At 33.7% G+C, this 25,493-nt stretch overlaps 1 protein-coding gene across 6 annotated transcripts in view; it reads right to left on the bottom strand.

The window, feature by feature from the left end:
• The window catches only part of LOC106881081 (pleckstrin homology domain-containing family F member 2), a 222,872-nt gene that overhangs the window by 145,577 nt on the left and 51,802 nt on the right, over positions 1-25,493 (bottom strand). Inside the window, exon 1 of one of the 6 annotated variants that reach the window (XM_089353857.1) lies at positions 1,487-1,879. The exons of the other annotated variants lie outside the window; for them this stretch is intronic. Within the exon in view, the coding sequence (XP_089209983.1) occupies positions 1,487-1,559 (73 nt within the window). The 5' untranslated portion in view covers positions 1,560-1,879. Of the gene's footprint in view, positions 1-1,486; positions 1,880-25,493 lie in introns of those variants that run through there. 6 annotated transcript variants of the gene reach the window in all.

Genomic DNA, 25,493 nt, shown 5'->3' with positions numbered 1-25,493 from the left:
GCAGCCATGCTGGTGACACATAAAAGGCACCCGCTACACTCATGGAGTGGCTGGTGTAAGAAGGACATCTAACCATAGAAACCAAGCCAAAATCAGACTGGAACCTGATGCAGTTCTCTGGCTTACCAGTTTCAGTCAAACTGTCTAACCCATGCCAGTATGTAAAGTGGATGTTAAATGATGATATATATATATATATGTATGTGTGTGTGTGTGTGTACACACCACATACACAATAAAAATGCATATCTACATATATATATATATATATATATAAATTGTAAATCCAAAAAAATAACAACAAAACTAAAAAGGATTCTGCGGTACACGTGTTTCAAGCTTTATATGTGTATAATATATGTGTATAATTTACAATGTAAAGCTATCCTCAGCCGCAAAATTATTTCTCTCCCAGGAAATTATACCACCTTGGTGTTGAAGTGGGAAGAAAGGTGTGATGTAAGAGGTGAAGATCCTTTTATTTTTATTTTAAGTTTATTCTTACTTTTTTACATGAATATCTGTGTATGTCTTTTTATTGTATTGTATTGTTCTTAACCACCAACTTAACACTACACACTGAATCGTGGCAAGGTATGGAAGGTTTTCAGAGGACCGGAGAGATTATGTCTGGGTGGAGAATTATACGAGGTATAGTACTATACGGAATACCGAAAGGATCTTCACCTCTTACATCACACCTTTCTTCCCACTTCAATGCCGAGGTGGTATAATTTCCTGGGAGAGAAATAATTTTGCGGCTGAGGATAGCTTTACATTGTAAATTATACACATATTATATTATACACATATAAAGCTTGAAACACGTGTACCGCGGAATCCTTTGTAGTTTTGTTGTTATTTTTTGGATTTACAATTTATTCTTTCACCGCAACCACTAGCTGGAATACACAGGTGCTTATAATTGTCAAGTATTACCTCTAAATTTATATATATATATATATATATATATATATATATATATATATATATATATATATATATTACGGAGATGTACTTGCATAGCAAGTGATCTGATCTGAGATCGTGTGCTGGAACGAAAACAATTGCAGCGTGGAAGGTGTTTATAAGCCATTTAAGAAACACACAAAAACCGTTAGATTCACTTCAACATTTAAATTTAATTTGCCAAAATATTTTCGTTGCTTTGAGACCGTGACCTGTTCACTCAAAACGACGAAAATATTTTGGCAAATTAAATTTAAATGTTGAAGTGAATCTAACGGTTTTTGTGTTTCTTAAATGGTATATATATATATATATATATATATATATATATATATATATATATATATACACACATGAAAATAACCTACAGATATATGAATATATATATTCACATAAATACATGCCAATATATACATATATACATACACACACACATTTAATATTTACATACACAATCTAAAAGTACATGTACTATGCATACATACATGAAATAAAAATCAAAGAAACTATTACAAACCATTTTTTGTATCATCATTCTGAAAAGGCAGGTGCTGAATAACATCAAATAAAACACTTGAAGAAAATTCCATTATTTAAAATCTTTCACCAGGAAAAAACTAATTAAGCAAATGTAAATATTCTCCTGCTATTTGAACCTCCTTTTTTTTTTGTGTGTATTTGTATTTGTTTTGATTTCTGTATTACAGCAATTTCACAGACAACTATCAAAGGGCAGAATAAAATACCATTTAAGATTTTAAAAAGACTATAATGACTATAAAAAATATAACATTGCTCCGTTTTCTGGAACTAAGGCCTAATTACATTTTTCTTCTTAATTTTTTTTTTTCTTTACTTTCAATGATAAATTAGGCTACGCTAGTGTTTATCAGAAGGCTTATATAATTATAGTATGTTTTCCGAAATATATATATATATATATATATATATATATATATATATATATATATATATATATTATATATGTATATATATATTGTTGTTTCACCATGCAATCTGAAGTGACTTATCCAGTTTGAAGCCAACACGTTATTTTATCTCCTAATTAGCAACAGTATCAGAGAAAAGTTAATCCTTATACACTGACAGGTACTAAACTGGCGTGATGTTATAAAAGGATAATGTTTTTCCTCTTAAAAAGACAAAAAAGAAAAAAAAAATCAGAGAGAGATTGTGAATAAAGGAACCACAAATTACTTGCATACTATTAACTCCTAAAACCAGCTTATTGGCCTTCGGGTCAAATGTAAATATCATACAGTAATCCATGTATAATTTTATCATGTTTTAACATTGATTTTTCTTGACTAGACTATGTGATTTCATCATAGAAAAAGAGTATATTACTGGCATTTAGCAGATTCATGCCGCCAAGACCAATGTATTTCCCCAGCATTCTATTTTCTCAAACATAAAAATCCCTTATTTAAACTTCTAGCATTAAGATTACTGTCAAAATGTAATGTTTATCTATTCACACTGTTTTGAATTAATCATGCATTATCTTGTAACCTCAAGATTTCAATGATGTAATTGTTTATTTTTAGAATGAGATTGTAGGGTTGGATCTGATCAGTTTGAACATAAAATAGGTAGAATATTTGGTCCAGATATGGTTAATTTAACTGTTAAAGAGTCAAGTAACATTATGGCAATCAATCTTATTATTGGGGTGTCTGGCAGACATAATAGAGAGGAAGATCAAATGATCCTTGCAGTGTTTAGCTATATGCCTCTGCTATCTAAACTCAAATTCCAGGAAGATCAACTTTGACTTTCATCCTTATAGGATCAATAAAAAATAAAATATTAAGTACTTGGATTGATAAAATTGACTGTTCTTACCCATTGCCAATATCTGGCCATATGTTTTACTCTTTTACTTGTTTCAGTCATTTGACTGTGGCCATGCTGGAGCACTGCCTTTAGTCGAGCATATCGACCTCAAGACTTATTCTTTGTAAGCCTAGTACTTATTTTATCAGCCTCTTTTGCCGAACCACTAAGTTACGGGGACGTAAACGCACCAGCATCGGTTGTCAAGCAATGGTGGGGGGACAAACACAGACACACAAACATATACACACACATATACATATATACACACACACACACACACATATATATATATATATATACGACGGGCATCTTTCAGTTTCCGTCTACCAAATCCACTCACAAGGCTTTGGTCGGTCCAAGGCAATAGTATAAGACACTTGCCCAAGATGCCATGCAGTGGGACTGAACCCGGAACCATGTGGTTTGTAAGCAAGCTACTTACCACACAGCCACTCCTATGTTAAAAATTATTATTATTATGGACTCTAGATGGCAAAATTGGTGGATTGGCAGATAAAATGTCTTGCAGTTTTCAGATACTTCTCTTTACATTCTGAGTTCAAATCATACTGGGGTCAATTTTGCTTTACATTAAATTGGTGTCATTAAAATAAGTAAACACCAGACAAGTGCTAAGGTTGGTCTAATAAAGTATATAGTCCTTAGCCACAAATTTGAAGTACTGTGTCTATGTTAGAAATCCTTATTAATGGATTGGTAGAAGCAATTCAGTGATGGACAAAATATGCTGTTAAGTGTAATTATGTCCCTTTATATCCAATTTTACATCTTTCCTAGATATTACTCAAGTCAACTGAGTTTTAGGAAAAAGAAGCTAGGCTGTTAATGCTTTATAAGAATCATTAACAACAAAAAGCAATTAGTTTTAACCCTTTAGCATTCTGATTATTATGTTAAATGTATTGTTGATTCATTCATATTGTTTTGTGTTAACTGTGTATTATCTCACAGCTTTGAGATTTCAATGATGTAATAGTTTTATTCTTAAAATGACATTGTAGGGTGTGCGGTAATGCTGGATCTGGTCGGCTTGAACATAAAACAGGTAGAATATTTTGGTCTGGTTTAAACGCTAAAATGATAAACATCACCCTTTCAAAGCTTAGCCGGGCCCGGTTTCCCGGTTTCTATGGCATATGTGTTCCCTCCAGCTGGACGGGACGCCAGTCCATTGCAACGTTACTCAAGAAACAGGAAGAAAGAGTGAGAGAAAGTTGGGGCGAAAGAGTACAACAGGGATCACCACCACCCCTTGTCGGAGCTTCATGGAGCTTAGGTGTTTTCACTCAATAAACACTCACAACGCCCGGTCTGGGAATCGAAACCGCGATCCTCTGACCGTGAGTCCGCTGCCCTAACCACTGGGCCATTGCGCCTCCACTTAAATGCTAAAGGGTTAAAATAATTATGACTAAGTCTCAGATCCAATTTTCCTTGGCTGCTACACATCCTGTCAATATTTGTATCCTATTCTTCATAATTCTCTAGCTCAACAGTCCCAATCCCCTAATCAAAGAGAGTCGAAAAGGCCTATTGTAATGATCATATTTTTTACTCAACAAAATGCTTCATGATAGCACAGCCTGACCATATATTCAACAGGAATGTTGAATATTTATAACACAATGTCTTATTCTTCCAACATGTTTTTACTATTTTAATGATGGAAGGTGAACGAAGAGATGTTTGCGAAAAAGCTGGCTGTTATAATGAACAAGTCAAACAAACAAGATTCATTCTTGTTAGCGTCTGGTACAGATTCAATATACGTTTATTGTATCTCTATCACTAATGGCCAAAAGGCAGAATATGCAACATAGTTTCCAGAAGACAAAAGTCTGCCTTTGAACATTCAATCACTTACCCTTCTGCTATATAGCTAACTGGAGTTATTCAGTAAAAGCGACAAAGAATATCTAAGGCTAGCTTTAAAATTAGCTGTTAGACAACTTCGTTTATAGTTGTAAAACAAAAATGAAATGAAAAAAACATCTTTTATTTCATCTGCCTTATACACCCTTTTTTTTTTTGTTTTGTTCTGACATTTTAATGATACTTTAGAAGGAATTAACAGCATATCTATGACAACATTCTAAAACAGTACCAAGAACAATATACCATTTGTTAGCAGGCTATCTAACAGTACACCATTTGTTAGCAGGCTACCTAAATACCAGCTGATCATATGTAGAATATTTTTTGATAATTAACAGATGAGAAAAGGCAAAGTTTAGAACAGTGTAGATTTTTCAGTCTTACAAATAAAGTAACTTTAATTTTCTCCTACATTCAGAGGTTACTACATTAAAGCTAAAACATAACATGTATCCATACAAGAATGTGTATATAGATGTGCTCATACATACAATGATAAATAGTTTGGAAAATGTTGTTCCTTCACAAACTTAAAAAATCCATATATAACAAGTTCTTAACTCTCACTTCTCTATCACAGAGAAAAGATTTACCACTGAAAAGGATATTAATCTATCACAGGTAACTTTTTTTTTGGAGTTTTATTATTCATTCCTAACACTGAAGAAAATTCAAACCGCCAACCACAAAAAAAGGCCTTAGAAACACAAGAAAACTAATCACAAGCTATCAGCTAATAATCCAATATTTTACCTAAACTGCATAATAAAATAGCAACAGCCAATATATACAAAGTTGTTACAAGCCATATTAAGAGGTTTCTTAGTGACTTGTTAGAAATAGCAGCCAATTCTCTCTCAAATCACACTTACCATCTTAAACACAGTAGGATACAATGGATAATGTAGTCCTGAATACACTATGTCTTAGAAGAAAAAAGTGGAATGATGAAAGCTGGAACACCTTTGATTACAGGTGTGCTTGATCAAGGCTGACCTGGACCTATATAATGACAAAGTTGATAATTTCAATCCTAAACAACATTCAACAGCCTCCAAGAGCTATGCCAATTGAATTCTCTAAGAGCTATTTCAATAGAACTATACATAAGTGTATACAAAAAGAAAAATTCTGAGCAAGGTTGCTGACCATTTTCAATGAAATCTTAGGGAATCAACTTCATCCTGTCTGTCTGTCTCTGCTGTGACTACCATCAAAGAATTCAATCAGACATGAAAAGACTACATAGTAAAAATAATCTATAGGCATAGGTGTGGTTGTGTAGCATAGGTGCAGGTGTGGCTGTGTGGTAAGAAACTTGCTTCCCAACCACAAGGTTCCAAGTTCAGTCCCACTGCATGGCATTTATGGCAGATGTTTTCCTCTATAGCCTTGGACTGACCAAAGCCTTGTGAATGGATTTGGTGGATGGAAACTGAAAGAAGCCTGTCATGTGTGTGTGCGTGTGTGTGTGCATGTTTGTCCCCCTCCACCACTTGACAACTAGTGTTGGTGTGTTTACCATAACCTGACAATTCAGCTGGGGAGGGGGTGATGGAATAAGTACCTGTTTAAAAAAAAAGTACTTGGGTTGAATTGCTCAACTAGAAGTTCTTTGAGGTGGTGCTCCAGCATGGCCACAATCTAATAACTGCAACAAGATAAAAAATAACATACTCTATAATTGTATAATTAGGATGTTTAAGACATCTAGATATGTTTCTAAATGTTTGTTTTACTTCAGACTGCTTTATGGCCCAGCTGCAGTTGATGAGCTGATAAATTCAAGTAGTTGGATGGATATGGTATTAGGCTCAAATGTTTTGAGTTCAAATCTACTGCCAGCATATACAAATGTATATGGGGAAGTTCACTGAATTCTGAATACTTTAGCCCACTTGAATGACCTACTTGCTTCTTCATAGAACATTACTTCAAATAGATAATCATCCTGTGCCAGAGGAAATTTAATTCTCATCTACTTGATACCAGGAAACCAAAGTTTAGTATCAATTCTTGAAAGCCTTCATGACACATCCATAATAAAAACTATTCACAACAAAGAGTGTTTAAACATGGTTTATTGAAGATACTCAATAACAACTCCGTATTAAGCAAAAATAAATTTATTGCAGGATATCAGTAAATGTTCTTAGATTTCAACATTTACAATTAGAATGAAATACCTATTCTCTTCCTATGTCTATATTGTACAATGTGAAGTGAATACAAACATCAAAAGTAATTAAGAATATGGCTGGGTGTCGATGAAGACAAAACTACAAATTAATCATTTTCACAGGAAATGTTCCTTGGTCTGTTTCAGAGTATTTTCTTCTAACTTAACACTTTTTTTTAAATGCTACCATTTCTACAGGCAGACATTTGGTGAGTTATTGATTTTTGCAGTGAACTCAAGCATTACAAAGCCAATAAATAAAGAAAGGGGGTTACACATAGGCATACATGCACATGTGTGTGTGTGTGTGTGTGTGTGTATGCATGTATGCGCATGCGTGCATATGTGTACATCTATGTGATAGAGAGAGAGTTAGAGAGAAAACTACAGACCCAGCCAACTCATACCAGCATTAAAAAAAAATGTCTATATAACTTAATGGCTTGTTTCTCTGAAAGTATATGCTTGTGCATATATATATATATATATATATATATATATATATATATATATATATATATATATATGTGTGTGTGTGTGTGTGTCTATCAACAAGCACATATGTGCATACATAGGCATCTATGTGTTATGAACATGAACCCATACAAGTATGTTTGTACACATACACTCATATAAATGTTTGGACATACCTACAATAAACTATGTATATGTATACACACACACACACACACACACACACACACACGTACATAGACAATTTTCTTTAATCTATGATCTAATGAGATTTGTTTTCATTCAAATCTTCTCACTTGGAACCCATAAGCACAGTTAAGTTTTACAAGTCAAAGTTAGTATTAGTAAAGTGAAGAACAGAGGAATAAACATAGCTAACATTTCATCTAGTATTGCAGCTATACTAAACTTGCAAAATCAATAGGAAGACTAAAAACAGAGATGAAACAAAGATAATATATTGAAAACATTTAAAATGATAATGATATTTAAAACTATGGCAAATAAATATTATGAGCAATCTGTTAGAGAATGGGGTTCAGGTAATACACTGTACTTGGGCCTAAGAATTTCCTGGGATCTCAGGAAATATTGGAATATAAGGTACAAATATAGAAGAATGGTTGTTAAGGTTACTTCAGAACTATGAGATCTCTGACTTGGTCTCACTGCATGGCATCCTGGGCAAATGTTTTTTTATTTTTACTTTATCTTTAGGCTAACCAATGCCTTGTGAATGAAAGTGACAGGTAGAATCTATATAGAAGCCCACCATATGTGTGTGTGGTACTTATATTTTAAAGGACCAGCCTTGTCACATTGTGTCATGCTGAATCCCTGAGAACTGTGGAATGCTCAGCTACTTGCACATTGATTTCACAAGCAGGCTATTCCGTTGATCAGATCAACTGGAACACTCGTCATCATAACCGACAGAGTGTCAGTTTTTGTTTTTTTGTTTTAAGAGTTTGTTTACATGTCAGTCTTGATTTCAATGTTGACACTGTATTGTGTTCATGTCTTGTAACTTAGCAGTTCAACAAAATCAATAAAATAATTATCAAACTTAAAAAAAAGAAAAGCAGTACTGGAGTCAGTATCACTTGGATCAGCCAGGCTGTCTGGTGCTGAGTCGGCTCCGCTGGTCACAGCATTCAGTCCATTCCCTTCATGCTCTCACCATTCTCCTCCATGTTGTTCCAAATATTTTCCTTAAATCATCTTTGCACCTGACTGGAGGTCTTTGAGTGGTCTCTTCCGCTCGCATGAGTACCACTCAACAACTGCACAGGTCCACCAATTGTCTGTGAACCTTATGGCATGACCAGTTCATTGTCGCTTTGCATGGTGGTATTCTGCAATGACAAGGGGTCAATATAATTGACTAAAAACAAAACCCTTCAAGGCAAAGTCCCAGCATTTCTACAGTTGAAAGACTGAAAAGAGTAAATGACTATATGCTATAAACTAGCATTCCCAAAAGAGGAGACCTAAAATAAACTTTGTATACCCTTGATAAAATTCTTTTCAGAGGTCCTGTAGTCAGTAATCATTACACAAGATGCAAAATAGAGTGGTAAACATAAGATGGTGATTCTAATAATCAAACACAGGGTGTCCACAAAGTTTGGGTACATGGAGTAAATAAAATCATAACATAAACAATTAAATATAAGAAATAATAATTTCTTAAAGTATGCATTAATCCCCATGTGGGTACATGGAGTAAATAAAATCATAACATAAACAATTAAATATAAGAAATAATAATTTCTTAAAGTATGCATTAATCCCCATGTGGGTACATGGAGTAAATAAAATCATAACATAAACAATTAAATATAAGAAATAATAATTTCTTTAAGTATGTGTCAATCTCCATGTACCCAGACTTTGTGGACACCTTGTACATCAAAGGATTCTGATTTTGAAAGAGGAATTGATGTACTATGGATCTGCCCAAATTATGCTAGCAAAGAAAAACAGGCATAAAACCAATGTGGAAAACGCTCATGATAAAACAAGATGGTAGTGGTGGTAATAATAATTCTTATTAATTTTGGCACAAGGCCAGCAAATTTTGAGGGGATAGGATAAGTCGATTGCACCAATCCCAGTACTTGACTGGTACTTACTTTACCAACCTTGAAAGGATGAAAGGTAAAGTTGACCTTGGCGGAATTTGAACTCAGGACATAAAGAGCTGGAAGAAATGCCTTTAAGCATTTTTCTGATGTGCTAATGATTTTGCCACTTCACCACCCTAATGATGGCAGTAATAATAATAATAGTGATGGTTGTGATGATGATAATGCTGGTATTGGTGATAACAGTGGTGGAGTGGACATAGTCACTATAAAATATAGTCACTATAAAATATAGTCACTATATTTTAGTCACTATAAAACTGGAAAAACAAAAACACAAAAATACTCAAATTTTTAGATCTTCCAGTTTTATCCTTATCCTCTGTCAAAACTATTTATTATCAAGAAGATAATGCAGGAACCTCATTGTGGCTGTTTAATCTACTAGAAATATCTATCTCTCCTGGCATGGCTGCATGGTAAGAAGCTTGCTTCAAAACCACATGGTTCTGGGTTCAGTCCCACTGTGTGGCACCTTGGACAAGTGTCTTCTACTATTACTTCAAGCTGACCAAAGCATTGTGAGTGGATTTGGTAAACAGAAACTGAAAGAAGCTCACTTTGTGTGTGTGTGTGTGTGTGTGTGTGTGTGTGTGTGTGTGTGTGTGTGTGTGTGTGTGTGTGTGTGTGTGCCCTATCACTGACTGATAACCAGTGTTGGTGTGTTTATGTCCTCATAACCTAGTGGTTCAGCAAATGAGACCAACAGAATAAGTGCTAGGCATAAAAAATAAGCCCTGGTGTTGATTTCTTCAACTAAAACCTTTTGAGGCAGTACTCCAGCATGGCTACAGTCAAAGGACTGAAACAAGTAAAAGAATAAAAGAATACAGAAATTTTTGAAAAAGAAGAACATACTGGATCTTGTAGTCGTTGGTACACTAAGCCGACATGGACTAAATAACGACAGTCCATGTTCATGCTTCACCTCATATACAAATAAATATCAACTACATATCTGATATGAGATATCATTAATTTTAAAAACTAACTTCAAACTCAATACCTCTGCTGTTGTTTTAAACTTTGTCTTTGACATTAAGTAACAAGGAAAATGAAATAAATGAATTTTCAACCAACACATTTGAGTAATTTGACTATGACAATTAGTAAGTAATTCATTTATAAGTGTTGATGAGATAAAATTTTGAATGTAAAGGTATTCTATGCAACATATGTTAATATATGATCAAAGACAGGTATGGTGGTTGGATCAAACAGCACTATTTCCATGCTAAGCAGCTTAATGATGAAAAAGTTAAATAATTATAAATGATGAAGGTTGTTATATGTTTAAATATTTTTAATCTAGAGTGTTGAAACATTTCATTAGTATCTTCTTTATTTGCTACAACTAATTAAATGCCTTTTATCAACTTAAATGAAGCACAAACTAAATATTTTACACACAGAGAGAAACAAACACTGTGGAATTATCTCTTCCACACAATCATGTTATCTTTTCTCAATAATTTTTCAGTTCTATTAACACTAATGGTTGCAAATTTATCAGTCAATCAATCAATCTATGAATCTGTTTGATTTCTCCAATACATCCAACACTGCAAACACATTTCAGCTCAGTGACCATAATTGTTTTTCCTGTTTTTTGGTTTGTCTTTTTTATATATTTTTATCTCATGTGACAAATGAGAGGAGAGAAAATTACTTGGTCAAATACAGTCATTCTGAGAATAGAATATCAAATTTCATGCTCCAACCATTCTACTTAAAATCAATAACCAATGTTGATAGTCAGGACTGGTCCCTGGTGTTGATATTCATAGCTTGCCATTAGTACCACTGAAATAAACCAGCCAGCATTGACCAGTCTACTGTAAGCCTGGCAGCTATATTGAGTGATAGGGAGCAATACACTTGATAGCAAAATATAGTGTAGCAAAATAATCTCTTTCATTCTTTTACTGGTTTCAGTCATTGCATTTTGGCCACGTTCATGCAATATGTTTAATCATTGTATCAGCCTTAGTATTTTGTCATGAACCTATTTTTATCAATCTCATTGAAAACAAAAGACAAGTTATACTTGGCATAAAAGGAGATAAAACAGATTTTTAAAAATATAGAATGTAAGAAGAAAAATTACCAGTTTTGAAAATTCAATACTTTCAGAACTTGAGAGACACAATCTATAGCCTCTGTAAAGATTTTGATTGCAAACAGACCTCACAAATCCAGTAAAACCAGTGATGAAAACATTACAGGAGTTAGCCAGGAGACCTTCCTTCCTCTAAGCTATTTGCACAGAAAGAATTGGATTTAACACACACATGTATACATATTCATATATATATATATATATATATATATATATATATATATCCTATAACACATGCAGGTTATCCTTCACTAATCTGGCTCCATCACTAATCTAGTACAAATTTTAGCTGACCCAATTTAAACCTCGAATTTTCCCAGTCACTGCATCAACCAGTGTTACTGTTTGGTGGTGCAACATGCTGCATAAACACATTGTCATCATTACTTACAAATACAAAGTATTCCAATTTGTCCTCTCCATTTACTATTATAACCCAATTACTTTTAGTCACAGGCATGGTTCCAATGAATAAAGAGAATGCTTCTTGCTGTATAAAGTGCAACTATTAGATATCAATCACTAAAAATGAAGTTAAAATTTTGAAAAAACCTTGACAGTAGTATGTCTGTCATCAGCATCATCAATGTTCTTTTTTTTTTCTTTTTGCTAACATGGTTTGGAATGGTTTGACAGAATCCAACAAGCCACAAGGCTGCTTTGAGCTCCAGTGTCAGCTTTGGCATGGTTTCTATGGCTGGATCCCCTTCTTAATGCCAACCACTTTACAGTGTATGCTGGGAGCTTTTTTCATGGCACCAGCACAAGTGAGGTTGCCAAGTATATATATACTGTACTCCACAAATCAAAAAAGGTGAAGTTAAACAATGATCTGTATCTGAACAAATTATTGGAATGCAGTGAAAATCTCCACCTTTGTCATGAGCCTTCTTATATCTTCTTCCTCTTGAATTAGGACTAGACTGCAATAACCTAGTGTTCAAAGGACTATATATCTTTAAAATCCTTAAATCCTTTTACAAAATATTAAAGATTTTCATGTAGATGTAAACACATTTAAGCAACACAACAATATCCTACCTAGTAAGATTCCAGATTAGCCTACAAATCTACAAGATGTACAAACAAATCAAGAAAAAGATGGAGACTATAGCAACATTAGTGACAAAGAAGCAGTATAGACAACCTCACTAGCTGTGAAGTAGTAAAGGGGAATATATCTGTGTGTATGTGCATGCATGCGTTATGTGCAGATCACAATACACATACACGGACAAAGACAAATAAAAACAAGCCTTAGTTAAAATACAAACATGCTAATCAATATATATTGACACACAAGATAGAAATGAAACACGACTGAAACACACATACACCAAAATGATTTATACTTATTCTTGACCAAAACCAAATTCAATACACATTAACAATACCAATTACATAAGATGATACATACCAACAGTGGGATACTCTCAAACATTCCAATAAAAAACAAAAACAGATTTAACTAATAAGTAGACAAAATCCTTAACGCACTATTTCAATAAACAAAACCACATTCTCTACTCCTTTAAATGCTTTAATCTTGACCGAAACAAAATTCAAAACAAAGTTTAGCAAAGGTCCACTGTGAAACACAAGTCTACAATATGAAATGTTCTCAATCTCTTTCATACATTTTTAATTCATTCAAAAACAAACAAAACAAAAAAAAAACAACATTGTCAATAACAATAAAAAATCAATAAAACAACAAAATGAAAGCAATGAATGCAGTATAGCCTTCACCAACAAAATATATTAATGAACAAGTTTTTTTTAAACCTTCTGGCCTTGATTGAAATAAAACTGACATGAACAAAACCACAACTATGAAACACTATTAATGTTCTAATCTACAAAAACTTGACCAAAGGAAAAACAAAAACAAGCAGCTTATTTTGATTAACAGATCAACTCAATGAATAAACAACCAAATAACAACAAAATCAATTACAAATAGTTAAAAACAACACCTTTCATCAACAAATTTAATGGCAGTAAACACTAAGCCACAGAAAATAATGAAGGAAGGGGAATAAAAATAACTGCTAATTAACAGATGTGAAAAACAAATAATAATGAACAGACATAAATAAGAAATCACACACCATTTAAGGATATCAATGTTGAAAATATTCCATGCTTATTGGAAATGTTTATGGATTCCAGAAGACTTGGGAGTCTATAACATTGGAATGTTATAGACTATAACAATGGAATGAAATTTGAGTTATTAGATACGATCAGTTTGAATAAACTTCATGTGTGTTTATGTAAGTGTGTATAGGATATTAGATATACTCATGTTAAATATAACAAATTCTAGCCAATTGAAAATAAGGCTTATGATCACAAAATACTCAATAAATAATTAGCTATCATTGAGGATATATAGAGCTACATTATAGTTTGCTTGATAAATATGGAATAAAAACAACTTGGAAAAGTACACACAAAGTGAACTACATGTGCATACATACACATAGAATATCTTGTAAGAATCTCAGTGTAACAATAACCTTATGTTTTACTGTTAGAAATGCAACACTTAAATAATTCAACTGTACAAACAAAAAATAAATTTAAAAAAGACTAATTTGATAACCAATAGGCATGTCAATTAGCTCAATTCAATCTACTTTTAAGATTATTAAAAATAAATTGCATCAGGCCCACTGAGTTTTTTTTATACAAATAAAATAAACAACTTCCTGAAAAAGTCCTAAATGCCACAGAAGACAAAAGTTTCAAATTATATTAAATCTTCAAGTTATATTAATATTTTGGCAGCAGCGAATATGAGAGAATCTAATTTTAAGTTGAGATTGAGCCGAAGGATTGTTTTAAAAATAAGACAATACTTTAGTTATTCTTTGTCTCTTATTAAACTCTCACACAATGAGTTGTTGCAGAAATCAAAGTACTTTCTTGTTTACAAGTACTCACTATCACCTGCATGGTGTGATTTGTTATTCATAATGGAAAATTCTAAGAGAGCTTCTGACTGCATTTGCTATTTATGGATATTAGTGTTGCAAATATTTCATGTTGAAAGGAAATGTTTATGGTGACCTTTGTAGCTGAGAAGAGTTGATATCATTTTCCACTAGAGAATTATCAATTCATCTAGGTGAAGATGATGACATTTAAGTTCCAATATCATCTGACAACATCAGCAGTAACGGTTAAATTTACCATGAAGTCATAAGTAAGCTTCATTTCAGGATTCCAAGTGGATCCAGATTGATGTTTTTGGCTCTCTGGGTCTTATTGCTTGCTTAGTGAGAGGAAAAATAAGTGTCTCTGGGAACAATTCTAGTGCTATGCGTTTGTTTGGTGTGAGCATTGATTCTCATCTTCAACCCTGTTACAGATTGATGAAACTTATGTACTGCAATAGTAAATTCCTTGCCTAAGTAAACATCATTTGCTACTTTTCCCCAGTTGATTTGTTTCAAAGACTGATATATTTTGATCTTGCAGTAACTTATCAGGCACTGTTGATGGAGAATATACTGACCAATATTTAGATGCCTGGTTTCTGCACTTTAGATTGTTACTTAGTAATACAGAGCTATACAACACTAAACTTGATAACAGTCCTTTCTTCAACCACAAAGTAGCAGATATCCTGCCAATCCATACTGGCTCATTCACCATACAGCTTTAAAAATGCCAAAAATAAGTTAAGAAACAGTAAGGCATCAGGTCCAGGTAATATCCCTGTGACCATCTGGGAGAGACACTCTTAGAAAACATGCTTAAAAAAACATGCTCAAGCATTATAGTTGCTTGAATTCTAGAAGACTAACATTATATGAAGAAATGACTATGTATTAATTAGTGAGGGGTTGTCTAGGGAGTTTAACAACAGAAATTATGTGAAGAAGAGGAGAAAAAGTGGGTCAAGAGTAACAGCTCAAAATGAAAATATTTTTTTAAACAAGTTGATGCTTCAAAACACCACTTATATCATGGTAACCCAAATTTCAATACACATAAATACAAATGGAAACACACTAATGTTCTGAAGATCTATAAACAATGTTATATCTTTTTTCACCTTTTACTTGTTTCAGTCATTAGACTGTGGTCATGTTGGGGCACCACCTTGAAGAATTTTTTAATCAAATGAATTGACCCCAGTACGTATATCTTTTTAAAATCCTGGAACTCATTTTATCACTCTCTTTTGCTGAACCACTAAGTTTACAGGGACATATACACACCAATACCAGTTGTCAAGCAGTGGTGAGAGACAAACACAGACACAAAGACACACACACACAACAAGCTTCTTTCAGTTTCCACCTACCAAATCCACTTACAAGATTTTGGTTGGTCGAAGGCTTAGTAGAAGACACTTTTCCAAGGTGTCATGCAGAGGGATTGAACTTGAGATCACGTGGTTGGGAAGCAAGCTTCTTACCACACAACCATAACTCACCAAACTTCAAGTCAGCATATACTACAGTGTCTATTGTGACTGTTTCATCTGAGCTCAATGAAATTATTGATTACTTAACAGTGTTTGCAGTATCTCAAACCTTGTTTGACCAGACAGAATGTATCGACTGGATCAATGAGATTTTTTGTCTCATTATCATTATATCATTTCATTATCATGACAATCTATATTTAGGTGTGTCAATCCAAAGTATGTGAGGACAAAAATAATCATTTTTTTCTTTTGTTCACTTTTACACCTATTCTTTTTAATTATAAAAAAAAAAAATTAAGACTTATGCAACATGACAATGTCATTAATGATTCTTTACATTGGTATAGTATCACAAATTTGTAGGGGAGCATTATAGTTGCTTGAATCAATTTCAAATGTGTACTTATTTTATTGGCTCTGTAGGGATAAAAGGTAAAGTCAAATGTCAAGGGATTTTAAAATAAAAGTTTGAAACTTAACTACTGTAAAGTGAGTCATTTAGTATGATACCAATAATGGTTATAATAATCTAACCAAGGCAGAATAGACAATTCTCAATCTATATATTACATTTCTATAGTTTCTGAGATTAAGTTTCATTTTTATAGTTTCTGAATTACATTACTCTGAATATTTCAACTGAAAATTTGAGATGAGATGTAGCAGTTGAAAATTCTTCCAAACATAAGTAAATAGAATTGATAACTATTCTCCAATCACTTATACTGAAACTGAGTAATGTTCATCAATCTAAGGAAAAGCACAAGATTCTTTTGGTAAAATCCAGTACTTTAACCCTTTCGTGTCCAGATTACTCTGTTCAGGCAATGTCAGTTGGATAGGAGGAGTGAATTAATGTACAGCACAAACATTTGATTTCTATAAACAGATTATCAGTGCTGATTTTCAACAAGAATTGTGGTAACTACATCTATTGTCTATGATAGGAGAGTCCACAAAGTGTGTATGCGTGTGCATGAGAGAGAGAGAAAGAGAATTTTTATTCATGACTTAAAAAACATGTAGAGTTAATGGAACATTATCATAATATCCACTGCTATCAAGAATTGGATGTGTGAGTACCAGAAAGCACTAAATGTGTAATAATAGGAGAATAAAAATTCCACAAACCAAATTCTTTATAAAAGCAAACAAGTGCATAGGGGGATATGAAAATATAACATCTATACTCTGCCTTACAGTATTAGCAAAGATCCTCAACAGTATTAAGCAGGACCATCATGCAAGCAATGTTCTTCATTACCAATCTTCTGTGACAATATGTCTGGACATGGGGAAATACTTGGAAATAGGTGAGGGTTGGCATCTGGCCATAGAAAATTTGCTTCAATGAATTACATCCAATCCATGTGAGAATGAAGCTGTGGATGTTAATATGGCAATGATAGAGAATTGAAACCAAGTTACATACTCAATTAGTGAATATGTTACCAATGAATGAAGATATCTTCAACAAAGAGCTATTTTGTTGTTCTTAGGCAAGGAATATAATTGTTTGTGTTCATTTACTTAGCTGACAATAGATTCTACATCTTTGTTGACAATGATCAGTGGAATGAAAGACTTCTAGCTATAAAATAATTTGCATCAACAGCTTGCAAATGATAAACCCTTTTATTACCATATTTCTGTTGATGTACAGTCATTGCTTTATTTAATTTCAAAACATGGAGAACTTAGCAAAATAACCTTATCACTGTTAAGTTGGTATTTGGAGCATTAATTAAAATGAAATTTTGTGGGAAGATGTGCCAGTAACATGCAAAAGGCACCCATTCAGGGGACAAGCAAAAGGAACCCATAAAAGACACCCTGCACATTCTATGGAGTGCTAGGCATTAGGAAAGGTATCAAGCTGTAGAAACCAAGCCAAAACAGAATGGAGCCTGGTGCAGCTCTCTGGCTAACCAGTTCCAGTCGAACTGTCTTACCCATGCCAGCATGAAAAATGAACACTAAATTATACTGATCATCATCATCATCATTTTAAATGGGAGGTTTATATCATAGAACTAGGGGCTGTTTCAGACAGGTTGGTATCAAAAGGATTAGATTTACAAGTCCATGTCCTACATTTGCTAACACAGAAAAATGAATATTTAAAAAAATCAACATTTAGTAACACAATATTTGGGGACGATTATGAAGTGCATGAAGAGTGGTTAAATTATAGGTATCCTTACTTTCAATATACTATAGAATATTTCGAAATTGTTTTGACATACTATAAGAGAACACAAGCTTTGTATATAGTTATATGTGTAGCACTGATGTTGGATTTAGCAGGAGAAAGATTTTCTAACTAAAGAAGCAATATCACAAAAGATATGCCACAACATATTGTTTAAAATTAAACCTTTTAACATTCAGGTTACTGTTAAATGTAATGCTCATTTATTTACAATGTTTTGAAATAATTATGTATTATCTCATAGCTTTGAGATTTCAATGATGCAATTGTTTATTTTTTGAATGACATTGTAGAAGGCTGGATTTGGCCAGTTTGAACATAAAACAGGTAGAATATTTGGGCTGGATATGGCTGGTTTACATGCTAGAGTTTATCATGTTGTAATATCACCATTCTATTATATTAAAAGAATTGACCATTTGTTAATAATTTACTAATTGCTTCTTTTTCACATTTCCTGTATACAGAGTAAATGCTCAACAAGTTACAGCTTGCTAGCAAGCAACATTTATCAGCTGAAATACAAAACAACAGACTGATTTTTGTTTAATGCAAAATTAGCCAGCCAGTTTTAAGTTTTATTCATGTACTTATACCAAGATTCAGTGCTATCAATATTCTAGTTTATGTATTACATGTGTTGTAAGTTAATGTAGTTTTCTATTTCTAAACAATTTATCTCGCATGTGCATGTACGTGTGTGTGAGTGCATATGTTTTTCTGTTAACACTAACATCTTGATGAATATTTCCCCAATCATCTTCAAGTGCCTGATTTTTTATATATCCACAACCCAAGTTTGAACTCAGAACTAAACATGTGAATTACAGATATGATTATTAAAGTAATTTAAGCATCGAAACCAGTGATGGGCAAACTGCAGCTCACAAGACTTTCTGAATGACATGCCAAATGAAAAATAACCTGGAATTCTTTTAGTAGTATGGATCACATGATAATGAGCTATGCTCCATGCACTCTGCTTCCCCAAAAAGTTTGCCTGTGTCCAATCTAAGCATGCAGATGTTTTCTCAATCTTTTGTCGATATTTATTCTACCTTACATCTTAATCCTTGCTCCTATTTCTTTAATCATTGGCAGTGACGACAGCGACGATGAGGAGGATAACCATGACATCCTTGATCAAATTAACTGTCAGCTCCATATTTCTAATGCAGCAATTCTCTTTACAGAGGGTTGCAGGATAAACAACAAACACTGAATACGAAAGCATTCAGTTTGTCCTGTATACTGAAACTTTCCATGAATTAGAACATAAAATTATATATTTATTTGTTTACTGCTCACTCAGCATTTTACCTTGAATTTATTATGCTATTATAAGATAATATAAATTTGCAAATTTAGCCTATGACTGTTTTACAGCAGTTTGTCTTCTGTGTGTAATATTAGATTGGAAATTATATTAGGTAATCTATGGCAAACAAAATAAATGCTCCATATAGTTTTTTTTTTTTTTTTTTTTTAAATTAAAGCAATTTAGAAAATCATGATTAATCAATATGAGTCACATATGTTACTAATATCACAGCAAGTTAAGTTAACAGTAAAACATGATTATTATATATATTTTACTGGTCAGAAGAGTTCCAGCCACAACATCATAGCATAAGAGAACATAAAGAAACGAGATAGGATGCTTTATTCCAAACATGTCCAACTGTTGCCATAAAGCTGATGAAAAAGAATTAACAATAATTTGATTAATTTAGAGTAGAATTTATGAAATATTGTGGTGCTAAAGGCATTATCAAAGCCATTAATATTCTAATTGAAGTGATTCTAAATAAGAATCTTTACCCACAACACTGCAGCCACTAAACTAAATAGTTTGTTATCTAGAAATTAAAGCATAGATTTGGGTTTAAAGGGGAGAAAAGGTGTGCAAAACTGTGCTGTTCAAGTTTATCTGTAAAGACAGTAGTGATGTAATTGAAATGAGTTCAAATGAGAATCCAAACTCGGATGCAAAATTGCATTGTTAACTTTACAACCACCATAAAACACTGAACACTAACATGTGAGCCTCTTTGTAATCCTTAGGTTTGCGCAAAACAGTAGTCTACTCATGCTTAAATTTCACACTCTTCCATGTCAAGAGGAAGACACATTAAATAATCAAGTTGTAGATAGATGCATTATAGCTCCATTCCACATTATAGGTTCTCTTTATTCTTTTACTTGTTTCAGTCATTTGACTGCAGCCATGCTGGAGCACCGCCTTTAGTTGAACAAATCGACCCCAGGACTTATTCTTTGTAAGCCTAGTATTTATTCTATCAGTCTCTTTTGCCGAACCGCTAAGTTACGGAAACCTAAACACACCACCATTGGTTGTCAAGTGATGTTGGGGGGACACACACAGATACACACACACACACACACACACACACACACACACACACACACACACACACACACACACACACACACACACATATATATATATACGATGGGCTTCTTTCAGTTTCCATCTACCAAATCCACTCACAAGGCTTTGGTTGGCCCGAGGCTATAGTAGAAGACACTTGCCCAAGGTGCCACGCAGTGGGACTGAATCCGGAGCCATATGGTTGGTAAGCAAGCTACTTACCACACAGCCACTCCTGCGCCTGTTAATTTTTTTTTTTTTTTTTTTTTTGCTAGAGAAATAGAAAAAACTTTAACTGGTTAAAAGTACTGGGACATGGAATCCTCAAAGGAACAAATATTCAGTAATATTGAAAACCTAAATCTGCTTCTGAGAAACAGCAGTGTTACTTGTCCAATACATGATTTTCCCCTCCACAATATTTTAAGGCCTTTAAGTGTTGTTAGTTATCGCACAAATGGCCAATTCAGGACTTGCATTTCAGAACCTCTGTTTTTAGGTCAGAGCTACTTGATGTTTTCAAAATGGCCAGATGTTTTTTTTTTTTTTGTTCTGTCCAAGGTACATAAGTATTTTTTGTTGTGGAGGGGAAGTCTGTTGCAGAAGAGTGTGAAGTCCTAACGCAGTTTGTAGTCTTGACCAGATACGTTGTGTAGATAGAGACTGTCTGAAATGTGGAGTTAGTGAGCTAGTAGATGAAGTGTTTGCTGATGCTAATGAAGATTCCATGATATCTTATTATCAGTGGGTGACTGGCAAAGATAAGCAAATGAGAAAGTTTTTGAAGGAATGTACAATTGCTGAGACAAAAGAAGATATTGTGGAGCAACTACAGCCATTCAGCAGACATATTTACAACATTAAGTGGTAGTTTGTAGAGCTCAAGGTCCTGAAAGAAAACCTGAAAACTGGTGAAGTGATCATTTAAGAAGCTTTTTCTGGAAATTTTCAACTGAAGCACCAGAAAGAAGTGATGGTAACTCACTGGTCCAGTGACATGGTCACTCTCTTCACTGCCATGGCTTATTTCAAGGGTGAAGAAGGTGAACTTGAGCATGCATCATATGCAGTTGTTTCTGATGAAATGAAGCACAGAAAGCACAGTGTCTATGCTTTCAACACAGCCATTATCACTGAAGCTAAGCAGTTAACCCAGGTCTCCAAAATACACTACTGGAGTGATGGTGCTGGCTCTCAGTTCAAAAACAAGTATACCCTGGCAAACTTGTTTTATCATGAGCATGACTTTGGTGCAGAAGCTTCATAGTCATTTTTTGAGACTGTACATAGAAAGGGACCCATGGATGATGTTGATGGCAAAGTCAAGTGTGCAGTTTGGTGATCTATTTTGCAAAAAAAAAAGAGGTGGTGATGAATGCCAAAGCGTTCTATTGTGTGACCAAGATAGTGTGCAAAAAAATTCATACACTTTTTGTTCCACAATCTTCTATCAACAGCCACTCAGAGAAGTTGAAGCAAAGATGGACTGATTGCAGGGCAATCCCAAATATTCATACTATCCACTTTGTTGCAAAAGCCGGTGCTGGTTCAATCATCACTGCCAAGAATTCCCAATTCAAAGTCCAAGAATCATGCACAGAATTTACTTTGTCACCAACACTTGAGCAAACTAGATCAACCCCAACAGCACTAGCAGCTCCTGTAGACCCAGGTTCTTCCAATGGTATCACAGTGCATGTGGGGGCAGTACTATGCTGTTGACTATCTTCGCCAATTCTACATTGATACAGTCCTAGAACATGTCTCTGGTTGTATGATTAAGTTCAAGTTTCTTCATAGATCTGTTGTTATTGGTATCAACACCTTTAAATGGCTCAGAAGGGATGATATTGACACTTGTCATACAAATAATGTGTTCCATCCAGTTGGTTGGCACTGAGCCTTTTACAGTTGTTGAGCTGGAAAACATCAAGAAAGCATTTGCTCTTCCCACAAAAAGCCACTTTGTCCTGACTGCGTTTCTTAAGGATATTTTAAAATATTCTGGCTTAAAAGGCAAAACTTATACCCCCTTTGATTTGCAATTTGATGATGAATGATTTTTGTAAACAGTCAGGCTTTGTATACAATTATATATTTATTATATATAACTATTCATAATTTTTTATATTTAATAACTATGCATTTTTTAGAGCTTGACAAAACTGAAAAGGAGCTAGAGTATGAGAGACATGCATTTGATCAGTATAATAACTCCATGTGCACAAAAAATTGAGACTGAGTGTTCTTAAATAATTAGTTATAATATTTTCATTTTAATTGGTGCACATTTGTATATATTTATTTTCTAGATTCCCATTTTATAGCTAAATGTAGGATTGCTCCAAACTTTGTGGAAATTTATGAAACTTTGCACAGTTGAAACAAATTTGGAAATTAAAGTATATTATTGATACACTTGCAGTATAGATGTTCAATTTATAACAAGTTATTGAAGTGGACACATTTTCCCCTCTGCAACAGTATACTGTCCTACAAGGTGCTGTTCCACTCAGAAAACCTGAAAGAATGAGATTTCTTTCTGTTATCTTTTTGACAAAGATAAAATATTGTAATTCAGCATTCAATTAGTTTTTGTATATTGTTTCAAGATTCAGAGAATTTTAAAAGTGAAATGAAAGCTTTAGAAAAGGGAAAATTTCTGTTCCCCTCCACAATGGCACACATTTTGTATTCTACAACATCAAAAGATCGTCATATGAAAAAGTCACACAGTAGCACAGATGACTTTGTAAAAACTAGAATCTTCACTGCCCAAACAGACTCAAATGTCAAAATGTTAAGAAATTATCATGAGAAAAGCACTTCTGATTTTCCCCTCTGCAACATACAGAATACTGTGGAATGTACCTACATTGGTTTCAAATTTTGGTACAAGGCCATCAATTTCGGTGGGGTAAGTTGATTACATCAACCCCAGTGATCAAATGGTACTTATTTTATCGACCCTGGAAGGATGAAAGGCAGAGTCAACCTCAGTGGATTTTGAACTCAGAACATAATGACAGATGAAATGCCGCTAAGCATTTTGAAAGTGAGATGGAAAATTGTGGCTGAAGAGCTTTTGATCATAGGTCTGTTCCATCAGGATTGAATAACAACAACAACAACAACAAACAAACAACCACAAATGAAACAAGGATGAATCCTTGCTTCATTTTAAATAAGAACAATACAATACTTTTAGGAAGTTAAGTATATTAATGGAATTGACCTCAATAAATTACTGCCACATATTTTATTGCTTTATAAAGTACAAAAGGCTATGCCACACTTAGTGAGATTTTCAGCTTAGAACATCAAATAATGAAAGTAAACACTGTAAAGATGTTCAGTCTGTTTCTGTAAACTCACCATCCTTGCCATATAATACTTTCTATTGACTAAACACACACAAAGCTCTGTAACAGACAAGTGAAAAGGGGTATTGTGAAGTTCATATATTTACTCTAGAACATTAACAATATAGTGAAGTAAAATGCTACAAATATTTACAACTGGGTTAACACACTAGCTGAAATCAATAAAAGGTGATGAGCCAACAAAGGACGGTCTATGTGGCTGCTCAACTCGTTGGGAAAGTAGCCAAATCTCCCTCAAATCACCCTTGGTCATTTTTAAAATAAAGATGAACACATTGCATAGTTTTGACCTAGACACAATACTCACAGGAAGTGGTGGGAGGGGGTGTTGATGGTCATTACTAAAAGATGTTTAATCATTGGTCACCTCAATCAGAATTGGTCTGGGACTAAACAATATAGATAAAAGGATTTTTTTTAACCATCTTCAAAATGTTATTAATATAAATATCAGTACTGAGTCAGTGAGCTGGCAGAGTCATTAGCACATTGGGAAAAATGCTTAGCAGCATTTTGTCCATCTTTACGTTCTTATGTTCAAATTCCACCAAGGTCCACTTTGCCTTTTATCCTTCAGGGATTGATAAAAGGCATGTGTGTGTTTTGTCCCTTCACCCTAATGCTTGACAACCAATGTTGGTTTATTGACATCCTGAAAATTTAACAGTTCAGCAAAAAGACCAATAGAATAAGTACTGGGGTCAATTTGTTCAACTAAACCCTTCAAGGCAATACTCTAGCATGGCTGCAGTCCAATGACTAAAACAACACACACATACACATATATATCTCTTCTAGGGTCTTGATATTCTTTATTCCTCCAGGATTCACAAAGTAAGCATCAGGAAGATGCTAAGATGGGTTACTTTGATCAGTAGTTCCTAAATGGTAGACTAGTGTACTGTAGATGGCTTAAATCCACACCAATGCTTGAATAATTTGAAATATGCATTCTTTTATCTTTGCTTGTTTCACTCATTCGACTGTAGCCATGCTGGGCAAGCCTTGAAGGGATTAAGTTGAATAGATCAATCCCAGTTCTTGTATTTAAGCCTCATACTTATTCTATCAGTCTCATTTTGTTGCTAAGTTATGGGGATGTAAACAAACAAACACCAATTAAATGGTGATAGGGAACAAACACATGCACGTTATATATATATATATATATATATATATATATATATATGATGGGCTTTTTCGATTATCCATTACCAAATCCACTCAGAAGGCTTTGGTTAGCCCAAGGCTACAGCAGTTTCCACACAATGGGACTGACCCTGACAGCATGTTATTGAAAACAAAACAAGCAATACTTTTGATACTTTTTTTTAATACATTTTAACATTAAGAATAGGCTTGGCTTTTGTTATAAACTTTCCAAAGAAAAGTGCATCAGTAATTTTTTATTTGATCTC

This window comes from Octopus bimaculoides, chromosome 6 (genome assembly GCF_046866305.1).
Source record: "Octopus bimaculoides isolate indiv1 chromosome 6, ASM4686630v1, whole genome shotgun sequence".
Taxonomy (NCBI): domain Eukaryota; kingdom Metazoa; phylum Mollusca; class Cephalopoda; order Octopoda; family Octopodidae; genus Octopus; species Octopus bimaculoides.
This window is presented reverse-complemented; position numbering and strand designations above follow the sequence as displayed.